At 41.3% G+C, this 14,389-nt stretch overlaps 1 protein-coding gene across 10 annotated transcripts in view; it reads right to left on the reverse strand.

Annotated features, from left to right (window-relative positions):
• The window catches only part of Cacnb2 (calcium voltage-gated channel auxiliary subunit beta 2), a 357,246-nt gene that overhangs the window by 155,505 nt on the left and 187,352 nt on the right, over positions 1-14,389 (reverse strand). The window contains exon 1 of one of the 10 annotated variants that reach the window (XM_048460679.3): positions 129-469. The exons of the other annotated variants lie outside the window; for them this stretch is intronic. Within the exon in view, the coding sequence (XP_048316636.2) occupies positions 129-179 (51 nt within the window). The 5' untranslated portion in view covers positions 180-469. Of the gene's footprint in view, positions 1-128; positions 470-14,389 lie in introns of those variants that run through there. 10 annotated transcript variants of the gene reach the window in all.

Genomic DNA, 14,389 nt, shown 5'->3' on the forward strand with positions numbered 1-14,389 from the left:
TTGGCAAGGCAGGAAACTTTTTACACAGCACAGCAGTTAGTGTCATTAAAAGCACGGTACATTCCCATTTCTCTGCAGAGCACACAGTTCGTCTGGACAGCCCCCGCCCCCAGCCCCCGTCCGCTTACCCCAGGAATACTGCATTGAGTTTGAGAAGACACAAGGTGCCTGTCAAGCATTCCAGACCAGTTCCAAAAGTGAGCAGAACTTCGGAGAAATAGTCGACAGGCGCAAGAACCAGGTACCAGCTAAAGGTGGCTGAGTCTCGCTGTGCTGATGAGGAAAATACCACACGCTACAGTTTTCCCTGCTGGTTTGAGATGTGTATCCTTAGTCAGTATGACTTCGTGACTTTCTAAAGTTCTTCAGATGTCAAGAGCTTTCTCTGATTCCGGGACCACTTCAAGCGAGGCAGAGGAGCCCATCACAGCCAGTGAACAAATGCCAAGTGGGAGGGTCTTTTCCTACTTTGAATTACGTCAGCTGGCTCAGAAGAGAGACGCCTGTAAACTTGTCAAAGCAGAGCAACACTTCATTAATATCAGATGCATGCCTCCAGGCAGCCCTGGCCACAGCAGGGCTTTCAAAGCTACTTTCTGCACTATAGAACAATGGATTGCGCAACCGGATACGCCGTTTGCGTTCAACTACTGTCCTGAAGAGTCTCGGAGAACAGTGAGAACTTCCTTCTGCTCCCACCCGATGAAGACAGACTTTCCTTTTTTGTAGGCAGGAAAGTAATCTTTTTCTTTTCTCTTTTGTTGCCTTCCAAGTTCTCCGAGGACATAATTACATTCCCAGTCAAGTACTGCTTGATTAAATTTATTTTATCTAAAATTGAAAACGTGTCTTCAAAAGACACTTTCAATCCAGGTGTAGTGGCCTAAAATACCAACACTCAGAGACTGAAGTAGGACTGAGTTGAAGGGAAGCCTGGACTACCGAGCAAGAGACTGGGCTATAAAACCAGACCCTATCTTCAAACACTGAAAACAAGAAAAACCAACCAACCACACAAGAAATCACACACACTTTACAAAACCGAAGTGATTCCTGCTGGGCCCCGAGGACTTTGGCACAATGCATATTACAAAGGGTTAATATCTAGAAAATATAAAACAGGGACGGCCCAAGGGTAAACGTGCTGGCCGTATAGCGTGACAACCTTAGTTCAAATCCCAAGCCCTCCCCCTGTGCAAGGGTTGCCAGTGGCAGTTGTATGCCTGTTACCCCAGCACAGTTGAGGGGAGAGATGCAAATGGGCAGATCCCTGAGGCTCTGTTGGCCACCAGCTCAGCTCCACTGAGCAAACCCATGCCAAAAGAGGGGCGTGGTGAGTAACAAAGCCAATTGTCAACCTCCTAGCTAAGGGTATATGTTTTCTAGTCGCTCAGTTTTGAATTTCATGACAGGTTCTGACTGAGAACCTGTTTCTCAGGCTAGCCATTTGCTCACTCCCTAGCCCAGGTAGGCCTTGCCTCAGCCTCTAAATAGTTGGAATTATAGGTCTGGGTCACCAAACTAGATGCTTCACACTTTCAAATGGTTGGCAAAGTTGTCCAAAGCAGAAGGGCGTTTTGTGACACATGATGAAGTTTCTGTCTTCGTTCCCTCATAAAGATTTATGAAAACTCAGTCACTCTTTCTTCACACTATCACGGCCTTCCAGCAGAGTGGGATCATTGTGTAGTTGTGGCAGGCAGTACGTGACCTAAAAGCTTTCAGTACTTCCTAGTGATTCTCCGAAGAAACTTGTCAGTCCCGACAACAGCTATGCGGGGAGGCCGCTTTGGTGCATTTGTGGGCCATAGCTCTGTACTGTGCCAGTCCATTTATATAAAGTCCTTGAATTGAAGGACAGTCCCGTGGCTGCCAGCATGGAGGGTTAAGGAGTAACTTTAAAGCTGTCGTCTGAGAGGCACGCTGGACCTGAAGTTGTAGTGGCTCATGCTTTGGACTCTATACTCCCACAATGCAGTAGCCAGATATTCCTGTCTATTGGTTTGGCTTCTGAGGGGTCCACTAATTATTTGAAGAATATTGCATCTGTACTGAACATGTGCTTTTAAGATAGTCATTTTAAATATTTAAAATAGCTTTTCTCTTCTATATAATTCAGTATACAAGCTACCAGCAATGTTTAGAATGTATTTCCACAAGTGCTGAACAGGACAGCAAATGTCATAGGCAACAGAAGCCTATTTACTCAAGGGACTTCAATGCTCATGCAGTTTTGGTATACAGGAGGCTCTTGGTGCCAGTTCCCCTGGATACTGAGGTTTGACTGTGCACCCCCAGAGACACTGCACCCATTGCCCAGGGAGCAGATAGATAGACTGTCCTTAGCTGCAGTGCGGTTTTAGTAAAAACTGGAAATGACTGAAAGTGAGAAATGGGTAAGAAAATTTTGAGCCAGTGACCTAAATTCCAGAGGTTAAGTACACGGACAAATCTCCAGAACATAAAGTTACTGAATACAAGGAGTGCAACCCTACCAAACTATGTACAGCGGTGCTGTTGTCTCTCAAGCCAACCCAAATTGTCTCTTGGAATCAGCCACCCTCACAAGTATGAGGTACTTGTGACCTCATATACTGTGACTTGGAGTTCTCTGAGAAGTGATATCTAACACCTTTTCAAGCACCCATTGGTCATCTTTATGTCTTTATAGTATCTATTCATAGTTTTTTGCCTATATCTCATTTGAGTTGCCTTTTTTCTGTTGAATCCTGTGATTTTTTTTTAAGCATGTCTTGGATGTCAACCTTTTATCGACTATGTATTTCCCCACAGGGTCTTCCCAGGTAGGCAATTGTTCCGCTTGCAGTGAAGAGGTTACTGTGCTTGCTGTAGCCTCACGCTTACTCCTGCTTTTGTTCCAAGATTTGGTGTGAGACTCAAAACAATCACCACCAAGGCCGGTGTGAAGAAACTCATTCCCCATGCTGTCTTCTAGCTTCTGATTTCAGGTCACACACCATTAGTGCTGAAGTTCAGTTTTAGTTGCCTTCTCTGTGTGTTAGAAAATGAAGGCTTACTTTTGTTTCACTGTGTAAGTGTGCAGCAAAACATAATGTGCATCAAACATTATGCGGTGCATCTTCATTTTTTTCAGTGTGGAGGGTGAGATCTAGAACCTTGTACCCACAAAGCAGGTCCTCTATCACCAATCTATACTCTAACCTCTCACAAGGATTTAAATATTTTTTTAGACGTAATTCATTTTATGTATGTGAATATTTCACCTCCATGTATGGATGTGCATTATGTATGAGCCTCATGCCAAAGGAGATCAGAAGGAGGCACTGGATCTCCTACACTTGGAGTCAAAGATGGTTGTGAGCCACTATATGAGTTCTTGGAATTGAATCCATTTGCTCTGCAAAGACAAAAGTGAAGGGGCTTTGGCAGGCTTCAGCATGGTAAACCCGGCTCTGGCAGGCCTTGCCCTTCTCCTATTCCCTCTGCCTTTCTAAAAATCTTTAAATTACACTCCTAAAACTAGCCACCAAGGTCTAGTCCCTTATTTGGACATTTCCTTCTCCTGAGGCTGTCTACCTATTAGAGGGAAGGGGCCACTTGTTCATGGGGCTACTTGTTCATCCCGGCCACCCAGAATCAAAATAATCACACAGAAACTATATTAATTAAATCACTTCTTGGCCAATTAGCTCTAGCTTCTTATTGGCTAACTCTTACATCTTAATTCGTAAGCCCATTTCTAGTAATCTGTGTATTGCCACGTGACAGCGGCTTACCAGCTAAAATTTCAGCATGTCTGCCTCCTGCGGCTCCATGGCATCTATATGACTCTGCCCTTCTTTCTCCTAGTGTTCAGTCCAATCTTCTCTGCCTACCTAAGTTCTACACTATCAACAGGCCAAGGCAGTTTCTTTATTCATTAATGGTAATTACAGCACACAGAGGGGACTCCTACATCAACTACCAAGGTCCAGTTTTCAAGGTATTGAAGTTGAGTGATCAAAACTCCCCTTTCGGCTCATCTAATTAACATGCACAATCAAAATAAAACACTCATTCCAACACATCGCCCCCCCTTTCCCTTTAAAAATTGCTGTTTGCCCATGGGCCACATCTGTGTCCTCTCTATCCAGAAGCAGTCCTTTGACCTTCCAGGGTAAATAGCCCTGCCCCTTCTCTTGTCCCTTTCCCCTTCTCAAGACCCATTCCTCTGCCTCCCATCTTTGTTTCTTACTTCCTGTCCTTTGTCCCTCTAGGGCAAATAAATATCCTCTGTGCTAAGAAGTTCGTCTTGGGGTGTCTTGTGCTGATACTTGTCCTTTTAGTTGGTGTGGGAGAATTGTCTGTATTCTGTCAATTATATTTTAATAAAACGCTGATTGGTCAGGCAGGCAGTATAGGCGGGAAAGCCAGACAGGAAGTAGGGGTGGAGCAAAGAGACTGGAAGTATTCTGGGAAGCAGGAAGCTCCTCTGCAGTTCTGCCCAGACCACCGGAGAGGACGAGGGAAATGGTGTGGGAGAATTATCTGTATTCTGTAATCATGTATGTTAATAAAACGCTGATTGGCCAGGCAGGAAGTATAGGTGGGTCAACCAGACAGGAAGTAGAGGTGGAGCAATGAGACTGGGAGTATTCTACGAAGCAGGAAGCTCCCTCTGCCATTCCTGCACAGACCACCGAAGAGGCAGCATGTAACTTGCCCAGCTGAGAAAGGTACGGAACCATGTGGCTAATGTAGATAAGGATAATGGGGTAACATAAGTTATAAGAGCTAATAAGTAGCCTGACCTAATGGGCCAATCAGCTTTATAACTTATAGAGATTTCTGTGTCATTGATTTTCTCTGGGACTTGTTGACTTTGGGGTACCGGGCGGGAACAGATACCCCAACAAGTTGGCCCTCATGTTACATTTAGTAAGTATTCGTAAGTCCTGATTCTCATCTCCATACTCTCAAATATTAAAAAAAGAAACAAAAAAACACCAACCTAGACAGAAAACCATTGATCTACTATCTTACTATCTGTCCTGCCTACAAAATATGCTAGAGCAATGGTGGCACAAAGCTTGTGGAATTAACCAACCAATGTCTTATTTGACTCAGAGACCTCGGGTAAAACCAAATACTATGGGTCTAAAAAAAAAAAATGTGTCAATAAAATGACTCTTAACGACATTGTGTATAACCATAGATCAGTGCCTTAGTCAACCATCAGCACAGAAGCTTCCTCCTGTGGCAGATGGGAACAAATACAGAGACCCACATTCAGACATTACACAGAGAGACTCTGGAACATACAGCTCTGAATGTGATGTCTCCATCAAATTATTCCCCTCGGTGAGACTTGTGGATGAAGAGTCGGGAAAAATGTAAGAGTCAGAGGGGATGACTGACAGCAGGAGAACAAGGCCCTTAAATCAGCTGGGAAAAGAAGCTTGTATGAACTCACAGAAACTAAAGCAGCAAGCACAGGGCCTGCACGGGTCTGTACCAAGTCTTCTGTGTATGTATTATAGCTTCCAGTTTAGTATTTCTATGGGACTCCTGAGTGTGTAAATTCATGCATCTTTGATTCTTTTGTTTTCTTTTATGTCTCGTTTCCTCCTGTTGGTTTGCCTTGTTCAACTTTGATATGGTTGTTTTTGTTTCATCTTATTATAAGCAAATTACGTATAAAGTTCAAAGTATGAAAAAATAGTATGTACTTTATGCAAGTGGTTACAAAATAACTCAGTGTGTAAAAGATCCAAGCAAGTCCAAGCAAGGCCAAATTCCAGCAAGGAGAGAGGTGAACATCCAATTCTACCTGAAGCTGTGGAGCTATAGCAACTGCTGACCACTGAGAGAAGGAAAGAGTTCTAAGAGTGCAGCCCTTGGGCAGTTGAACACTCTCCAGTACAAGACCACAAATCCAAGAATATCTGCGCAGCACAAAACTGGTCTTTTTTTTTCCTCACAAAATTGTCTTAATGGTTTTTTAAAAAAATGATTTTCATAAACTTGTGTGAGTAGAGAAAGGAAGAATGAATCATATTTATATGGAAATCAAAGAACCTGTAAAAATACAACATACATATCTATAAAGATAAATATGAAAAGTAATGAATACCAAACCCAAGATTTGTGTAACAGTTTTCTTATAGATTGAAACATTTCATCCTGCCTAATAGAAGGTCCTTACACAAGAAGGTCAACAATTCAAAATAGCTTCAAGAAGTCCCTGAAACTGCACAGATTCACTAGGCCCCTCCCTGCCAGAGTAAACAACAAAAGCTGGCATCTCTCAGCTTGACAAAGCTGAGCTGAAAAGATGACTCTCAGAGGACAAAAGCTGCAAAGAAAACTAAGACCAGTCAAACTGCCTGTAAGAAGCTGAAGCCAGCCAACCAGTCTGTAAGAGGTTTAAAAGAGAGTCCCTGCTGTCGAATAATCCTTTTGTACACTGTGAAGATGTGCTGTTCTCATTGCTAATAAAGAGCTGACTGGCCAATAGCTGGGCAGGAAGAAGTTAGCTGGGAGAGTCAAACTGAGGAGACACAAAGAAAGCAAAAGATGAATATGCTATGCTGAAAAAAAGGTACTGATACATAGTAGCGTAGTACGCGTGAATAAGAAATACGGGTTACTTTAAGATGTAAGAGCTAGTTAGCAATAAGTCTAAGCTATTGACTGAGGACTTGAAATCAATAATAAGTCTCTTTGTGGTTATTTTAGAGCTTGTGGTCCAGAAGAAAAACTTCACTTACTGTCACTTTGAAGGGACATTTTCCAACCTTCTGAGCTGTCATCAGAATGGACAGAGTGTTCCAGGTTCCCAGCTTTTATGAACTGTCACCCATACTGGAGTAGGCATTGTTTTATGCAGCTATCTTTGAGTCATTTCTGCTCCTGTAAATAATCCCTCAGCCATACTTCTGTAAATAACTCAATCAAACTCATTGGTTCACTAAGTTGGACTTTGGTGGTAGCCATCCTTTGGTCTGTGGCAGGCTTGCTAGATGAACTGAGTAGTCTTGTGTCTCCTCAGGAAAAGTTTTGTCACACAGTGAAAGGACAGTGGTCACATCTCAAGAGGAATATTTTGGGGTAAGTGAGGGAAAACTTTATTATGTTTTTATGTTCTTTTAATTAGGCCAAAATTATACCATCGGTTAATATATAGTTTTCGATGCTTTGTATTCTAACATAATATATAACAAATAGCAGAAAGTTAGGAAACATCATTTAAAGACTCATGACATATAAACTGCTAGAGCATTAACATGTGCATGTCTTCCTTCTCCTTCCCCCTCCCTTCTTTTCTTCCTGTCTTCTCTCTTCTGCTTCTCCTCCCCACCTCATAGCAATGAGAAAGTGTACTGCTGGGTTTACCAGGCTGTCCTGAAACTTTCTAAGTAGCTTGGAACTTGAGAAACTTGTGCCTCCACCTGGGTAGTACTGGTAGTAAGGTTGTGGTCCAATATTGTGTGTCATTTAATATTTTAATTAGATAATCTGGGAAAATAAGAAACCAATTTTTCCCTTCACAACAAGAATTCTACTTTAAAATTTTAGAAAAAAAACTTGCAAGAAATTGTGACAATTCACTGTGATTGTGGTTTGCTGGTAGTCGCTTGAGGATTTCTTTTCAAAAGTTTAGTGCATTTCAAAACTTTCTACTGTGGGTTTGTGTTACTTTTTCAATGTCAACTTTTTTCCCTTGTAGTAACAAACAGGCAATCATGGCAATTTTCTAGAGAAACTGTTTGGTTTTTCTCTTGTAGTGATGGGTGGAAAAAAAGGACTTGTATATGATACACAAGGGCTCCATCACCAAGGTACAGCCTAGCTGGAAATCTTCATTTAATACATTTGAGACTGTTTTTGTTTTGTCCTTGTATTAAACATAGTTTTTCCGCATACACTAAAATCTGAATAAGGTTTCCCTCCCTCTACTCCTCCCAGTTTCTCCCCACCTTCTCTCCCATCTAAATACACACTTTTTCTGTCTCTTATTAGAAAAGAACAGGCTTCTAAGAGATAATAGCAAAACATAACAAAATAAAATGTCGTAAGATAAAACAAAACTCGTCATATTGAAGTTGGACTAAGAAGGCCAGCAGAAAAATAAGAGAGCCCAAGAGAGGGCACAGGAACCAGAGTCCCACGGAAGCACTACCCCGAGAGTTATAGTGTGTGCAGAGGACCTGGTGCACGCCCACGTAGGCCCCAAGATAGATGCTCCAGACTCTGCCCATCCATATGATCGTCGCTCAGTTTTGACACCCTTTTCTTTTGGAGAGGATGTTTGTGTTTCTGTGAAAGCAGACACCAGCCTGCAGAAATCTTACAGAAATGCAAATGACTTTGCCCAATAGAATGAGTCTGTCTCGTAGAATACAAACGTCTTCAGTCTTATGTGAAAAATAAACCTCTAAATTATGGTTCTATTGCTCTGCAGAGGATTAGCCAGTTCAAAAATAATAGTCTTAACCAAGCATTCATTCTTCCAATGATTCCAAGTAGTATGTTTCTCTGAAAAATCTTTCAAACTGGCTTTATCACTCTGCTCATTCCCTCAAGGAACAAAACCAAACAACCAGGCAACACCAAAGTGTTTTTAGGAGACAAGGATCTTGGCAACTAGCCATGATACCAGTACTCCTGAGGAGGAGGCAAAGGGTTAACAAACTGAAGGCAAGCCTGGGGGAGCTACACACAAATAATTATTGCAAAAAACAAAAGCCCAAACCCCTCAGCCTATATTTATTACATTTTTATTTTTTGAGACAGAACTGTGTAGTAGACACAGTGTAGACAGAACTGTGTAGTCCTGGCTGCTCTGGAACACACTTTGTAGACCAGGGTGGCCTTGAACTCACAGACATCTGCCTGCCTCTGCCTCCTAAGTGCTGGGATTAAAGGCATAAATTTTGTGTTAAATAAAGAAATACCCTGAAAATTTGGAAGCATTATACCTGGCGATAAACCTTAAATATAAAATAGTGTCTTTCTTTTGGACACTAACATATATGGTTGTTAGTTTTCCATGCCCAGTCCACCTTGATTTATAGTGCTACCAGGATATATAAAAATAGAGAAAAGCTAATAACTCAAAATGGTTTTAAAAGAAAAACATTTATGGTTTCATAAGGATGAGGGTGAAAATTCTACATGAAATATCAGTGTTTTCCCAAGCTTGCAAAAATACTCTAATACTAAGCAACATTATTTTTCTTTTGTGTGCTCAGTGGGATACTGCTTTTCTTGCTTTCAAATGAGATTGAGAGACATTGTATTGAGTTGGTTGGAAGATCATAAACAAAAAAAGCTAAGAACAGCAGGCACATGAACACAAAGAAATAGATCAGGAAACTGGCTATTCAAGGAACCTGCACTGTGCAAGTGATGGGTATTAGCCCAGAGATGGCTTGCAGCTCCTGAAACTACAGGAATAAAAAAATTCAAGATAATTTGATTCCTTTCCAATGTTATAGGAATCAAAAGGAGAAAGAAACTTCAATTCAGATAAATAAATCTCCACCAAATAGTAATTGTTGGCTTTTCATACTTCTGGTAAAATTTCAATTTAGATATCCATGATTTAGGAGAATACAAAAAGTATACAGACATTTTATAGAATAAGTGCATGAAAAATAAGGCCTTTTTTTCCTCTAGGAATAAATTCAATTTGCTGGTTATAATTTATTTTTATTGTTTACCAGTCGAAAAGAAGCTAACAAAAATAACAAGTAACAGCAGCAGCAACAAAATACTTATCTCTGCCTTCCCCCAGGTCCCTAATGTACAAAAATGGGGTCAGACTCCAAAGGATGATTGCCAGATTACACAGAGCAGCTAGCACACATCTGCCATATCAGAGTTTCCAAATAAATGTTAGTTTCTTTTAGCGAGTTTACTCCCTGGGAGACATTGAGCAATGTCCAGAACCATTGTGATTGCTACTAGCGGGAAGGGTGGGCAGATCACTGGTATTTAGGTGGGTGAGGCTGCGAATTCTGCTAAGGTTCTGCAATCCACAATAGCATTGATCCAGGTCAGTACGTCCACAGTGCTAAGATCAAAACACCCAGCCAACAGAAGGTTCTCTTCGTATCAGCTGTCGGTGAGAGGTGCTCTCAGTCAGAACCAAAGATAACAGCCCTTGAAATTCTGACCATTTCTAGATCTCCTGCAGGTTGCCTCGGAGCGGGCGGTGGGACAGGAAAGGGAATGTGCGGGGATTAAGAAGAGTACTGTCGTCTAGAAGGAGGTGACATCTACGGGAGCCAATGCAGTCGCTGACCGTCTGAGTTTAACCGAGTACAGAAGTGCCTTGATCTTCTGGAAACTGCCACACCAAAAACATTTTTGCCTTAACTACTTTCCAAGTTCCTTTCAGCTTCCCACCCCATTCTCCCAGCCCCAGATTCAACTTATGTGGGTTCAGTCCTAAAGATAACACTGTTAGAACTCTAGAGGGCTGTCCTAATGAAAGACACAAACTCTCATAGAAGAGAAGGCATTCTGCTACCAGAGGGGGTAGGCAGTCCTGTGACCGCCTGTGTAGACAGAGGCAGGGAAGGCCTTCAGTCATTCTGATTGTTCAAAACAGAGACAGCTTGGCCAATTGTTGTTTTAAACTCTAAAACAGCAGCAGACCTTTGTGGATAGGGATGTGGTAGCCAGAGTACAAATACATGATGTTGCCAGGAGACAGGAAAAAATGCAGAATTTTGGAGGCCACATACTCCAAGTGGCCAGTTCAGACTTCAAAGTCCAGACTGGTGATCCAATCAGCCAGGATTGTGGAACACTTCCTTCGCTCACACCCCAGCTGGGAATTTCTGCATCAGTAGTGTTGTCTTTGATTACAAAGACTGTGATATGTGTATGAGTATGGGTAATTATGGTATGCGTGAGCCAGACAGTGAATCAGAACTGCCAAACAGAATGCTAGCGTGTATGCACACGCAAAGGCTCACATGTGGCTTTAGTAAATAACAGCCAAACACATTATTTTCTCAAGAAATAAAAATAGGAACCAATTTGATATGCCAAGTTAAAATTAAAAAAAATGGAAATAGATACACACACGCTTAAGTTTTCTTTCCACTGAAGAATCTAGGCTGACACTAAATTGTACATTTTTACACTTCATGTAACAATTCCTGTGCTCTTTATCCCTGCCGAAGGGCTTAGGCTGTCCCTAGAAAAACATCATTTGGAGATGGGATGTTAAACTCAAGCATATCACAGTCAACTAACTGAAAAAATTGAAACTAACCTCCATTTCTCATAGCCCACTATCGGATGACATATACTTAAAAAGAATACCGCAATGGGTGAATAAGTTGAGTAACTTTATCTTCATATATAAAACTTTCCACTTAAGCAATCCTAGGAAAAACAAGAGAAGAGGTGGGGACAAGGATGCTTTGGCCTCGTTATTTCTTCAAGGATCTGTTCCTGCTGTCGGTTTGACCCTGAAAAGCATAGCTCAGAATTCCTGAAGAACCCACATTTAGCATGCAAAGTTTTCCTTTCATGCCACTAAAATTAGTTAGACATCTTTCTTGAGCTAGTCTTAGAACCAGTAATGACTTTCCCTAGTAAGTGACTAGACCTAAGTAATTCAAGACGTTGTAGATATAATATTTGGGTGCTTCCTCTAAAAAGATTGCCAGTGGAGTGTGAGGCAGATGCTGCGGATTACAGAAGACACAAAAAGGGTGTTTTGTTTGTTTGTTTGCTTGCTTTTTTTTTTTGAGACAGGGTTTCTCTGTGTAACTTTGGAGCCTGTGTAGATCTTTCTTAGCCTGCATGAGGCCTGGGTTCTATTCTAGGCAGTGTGAAAAGCAGCCAATCAACTGACAGCAAAATCCCCACAGAACCATAGTCTTGGATTTCACCCTCTACTCTGTGTTCTCAGTGGAGTCTTAAACATTTTAACCAAAGTAAAATTATTATTCCCACACTCTTTTATCTTTAATAACATATACTTGAAGGTACATTTTTAATATCTATGTGAAACAGATTAAGTATATTTAATATATTGGATACAGTTAATGTTCATAAATAGTTATATGATGCATATGTATGAATATTTACCTTCCTTAATTAAAATAAATTGAAGCTTGTCCACCATGCTAATTTCAGCTTTAGGGCTACCAATGTGAACAGAATTATTTTTCTGGGAGTAAGGCAATTTTGATCCATTAAGTAAAAAGGTACAGTGGGCTTAAATTTGGAGATCTGAGTTGGTCCTGGCTTGGCTGCCTATAGCCTAGCTGGCTAAGCCGTTTGATCTGCCTGAACTTCAGAGTTCTTTAGCATAAAGAGATGTTCCACTGGGGGTTGGAAAAGGTGGGGCAAGAAAGACACCTGAGAGGCCTGGGTGATAACTTAGTTCTGGGTGTGTGTGACGGGGGAGAGAGTTAATGTCATCATCTCCGAGTCCACAGTAAGTGTTGGTATATAATACCTTGGCTAGTGTTGGTGTGGGAAGCTTGCCTGGTTCACTGCACTTTCGTTTGGTATTTGTTTACACCGAAGCCTGGCTATGTAGTGAGCTGGAGAGCACACTCCATAACTGCGCTGGCACTCAGATGCGGTCTATGCTTTGTATCCTTGTATGTAACCACAGTGTTGTTAGCCCATTCAGCCTGTCCAATAGGTTATACCAAACAACAAATGTGATTTTTTACGGTGTCCTTGTGCTGTATTTGCAGAGAAATTCTTAAATTTAAAATCATGCATGGATTAGCTTGATGTATAGAATAAAATAAGCATCAAGAAAATATCTGTGAGAAAATAATGACTGTGTGATAAAGGTATTATTTTTACTATATTTTAAAGATTTATTTATTGTTATTTTATGTGTATGGTATTTTGCCTGCATATATATGTGTGGACTGCATGCATGCCTGGTGGTGCAGAGACCCAGGAACTTTGCTGAGGCCCCTTGGAACTGTGGTTACAGAGGGTTGTGAGCCACCATGTGGGTGTTGGAAATTGAATCCAGGTCCTCTGAACCACTGAGCCATCTCTCCATCCCCAAAGGAACTAGTTTTACAAGGACATAAAGCATCACAAAAAGTAAGGCCGTGATCTAAGAAAGAGAGAGGTTCCTACTATGGGATTTCATTTGACTGATGTCTCCAATGACAGTGAATCAGTCCTGCTTTCGAGATGTAAACAGAATAAACCCCAGAAAACATGACAGTTTGCTCCCTGATTTTGACCACAGTAGCATATTTTGAAGTTTTTTTTTTCTTAAGAAATGCTTTAGGAATCAACTCTGGAGGAAATATCCATTCACAATCAAAATTATGAAAACACTACAGGCATGACTTACCCTTTCCTTTTTTTTTTTTAAGAATACAAACTTGAGACTGTTGCTTTTACTTCTTGTAGAATTTTTGAATTCTATTATAAGCACGGGACCTTTATTCAAGTTTTTAAGATGTGATTCACAACTGCTTGACCTGGGGGATTATTCTGCTGGGTGTTCATCATCTTTCTGTGAAGTATTCATTTAAATATCCACATACAGATTTTATTTGTGTGTGTATGTCATATGTATGTGCTCATGCAGGTATGCACATATGTACATGCAGGTCTCTTCCTCATTAATTCTAGTGTTACAGATGTGCACCACTGTACATGACATTTTTATATTTGCTAGGGATCAGAACTCGGGTCCCCATGTTTATATGGCATGCAGTTTAGCAAACAAGCCATCTTTCCAGCCTCAGTCTTTTATTTACACATGACCAAGAATGAACATATTTAATCCAGACCATGGCTGAGTGGAAGGATTAGTAAGGCAATTTAGAATAAAAAGAAAATCCTTATAATGACAACCAAGATTTTTATACAAATGAACTCTGAGAATGCACACTTGCACCTGTGTATCTCCACCCTTATCTCCTCTCGCTGTGCCCCTGTGGCTCTCGGAGTGGCAGCCTGAGCTCTTGGTTAGGGGTCCCAGGCTTTGGTGGTGTGCACTGAATCCTTACAGCAATGCGAGGCTTCTCAGTTATCTGCACACACTCTGAGTAACTTGAGTACAAGCCTGCTCAAGTACACTGCAGTGGATGAGTGAGTTATTACCAATGTGAGTGTATGCTTCTTAAGTGGCTTAAACAAGCCACAAGTACTTCGGTAAACATCTTCAAACCATCCGTTCTCAGTCTTGCTGTAAAGTGGACCAAGGGGCAACCTAAAGTTATAGTAATGACTAGACTCCAACCCCTGAGACTCTGCCGTAATTGCTATGGGATACAACTCGGGCATGTGGAGTTTTAAAAGCTCCCCAGGTGATCCTGATGTGCAGTCAAGGTAGAGAAAGATGACTTTAGGGTTAGTAAACTGTCCTCTTTCCTCTGAAGCCTTCATCATTGTATGGACTTTGAATTCTACC

The sequence above is a fragment of the Myodes glareolus genome, chromosome 14, assembly GCF_982192425.1.
Source record: "Myodes glareolus chromosome 14, mMyoGla1.1, whole genome shotgun sequence".
NCBI classification, from domain to species: domain Eukaryota; kingdom Metazoa; phylum Chordata; class Mammalia; order Rodentia; family Cricetidae; genus Myodes; species Myodes glareolus.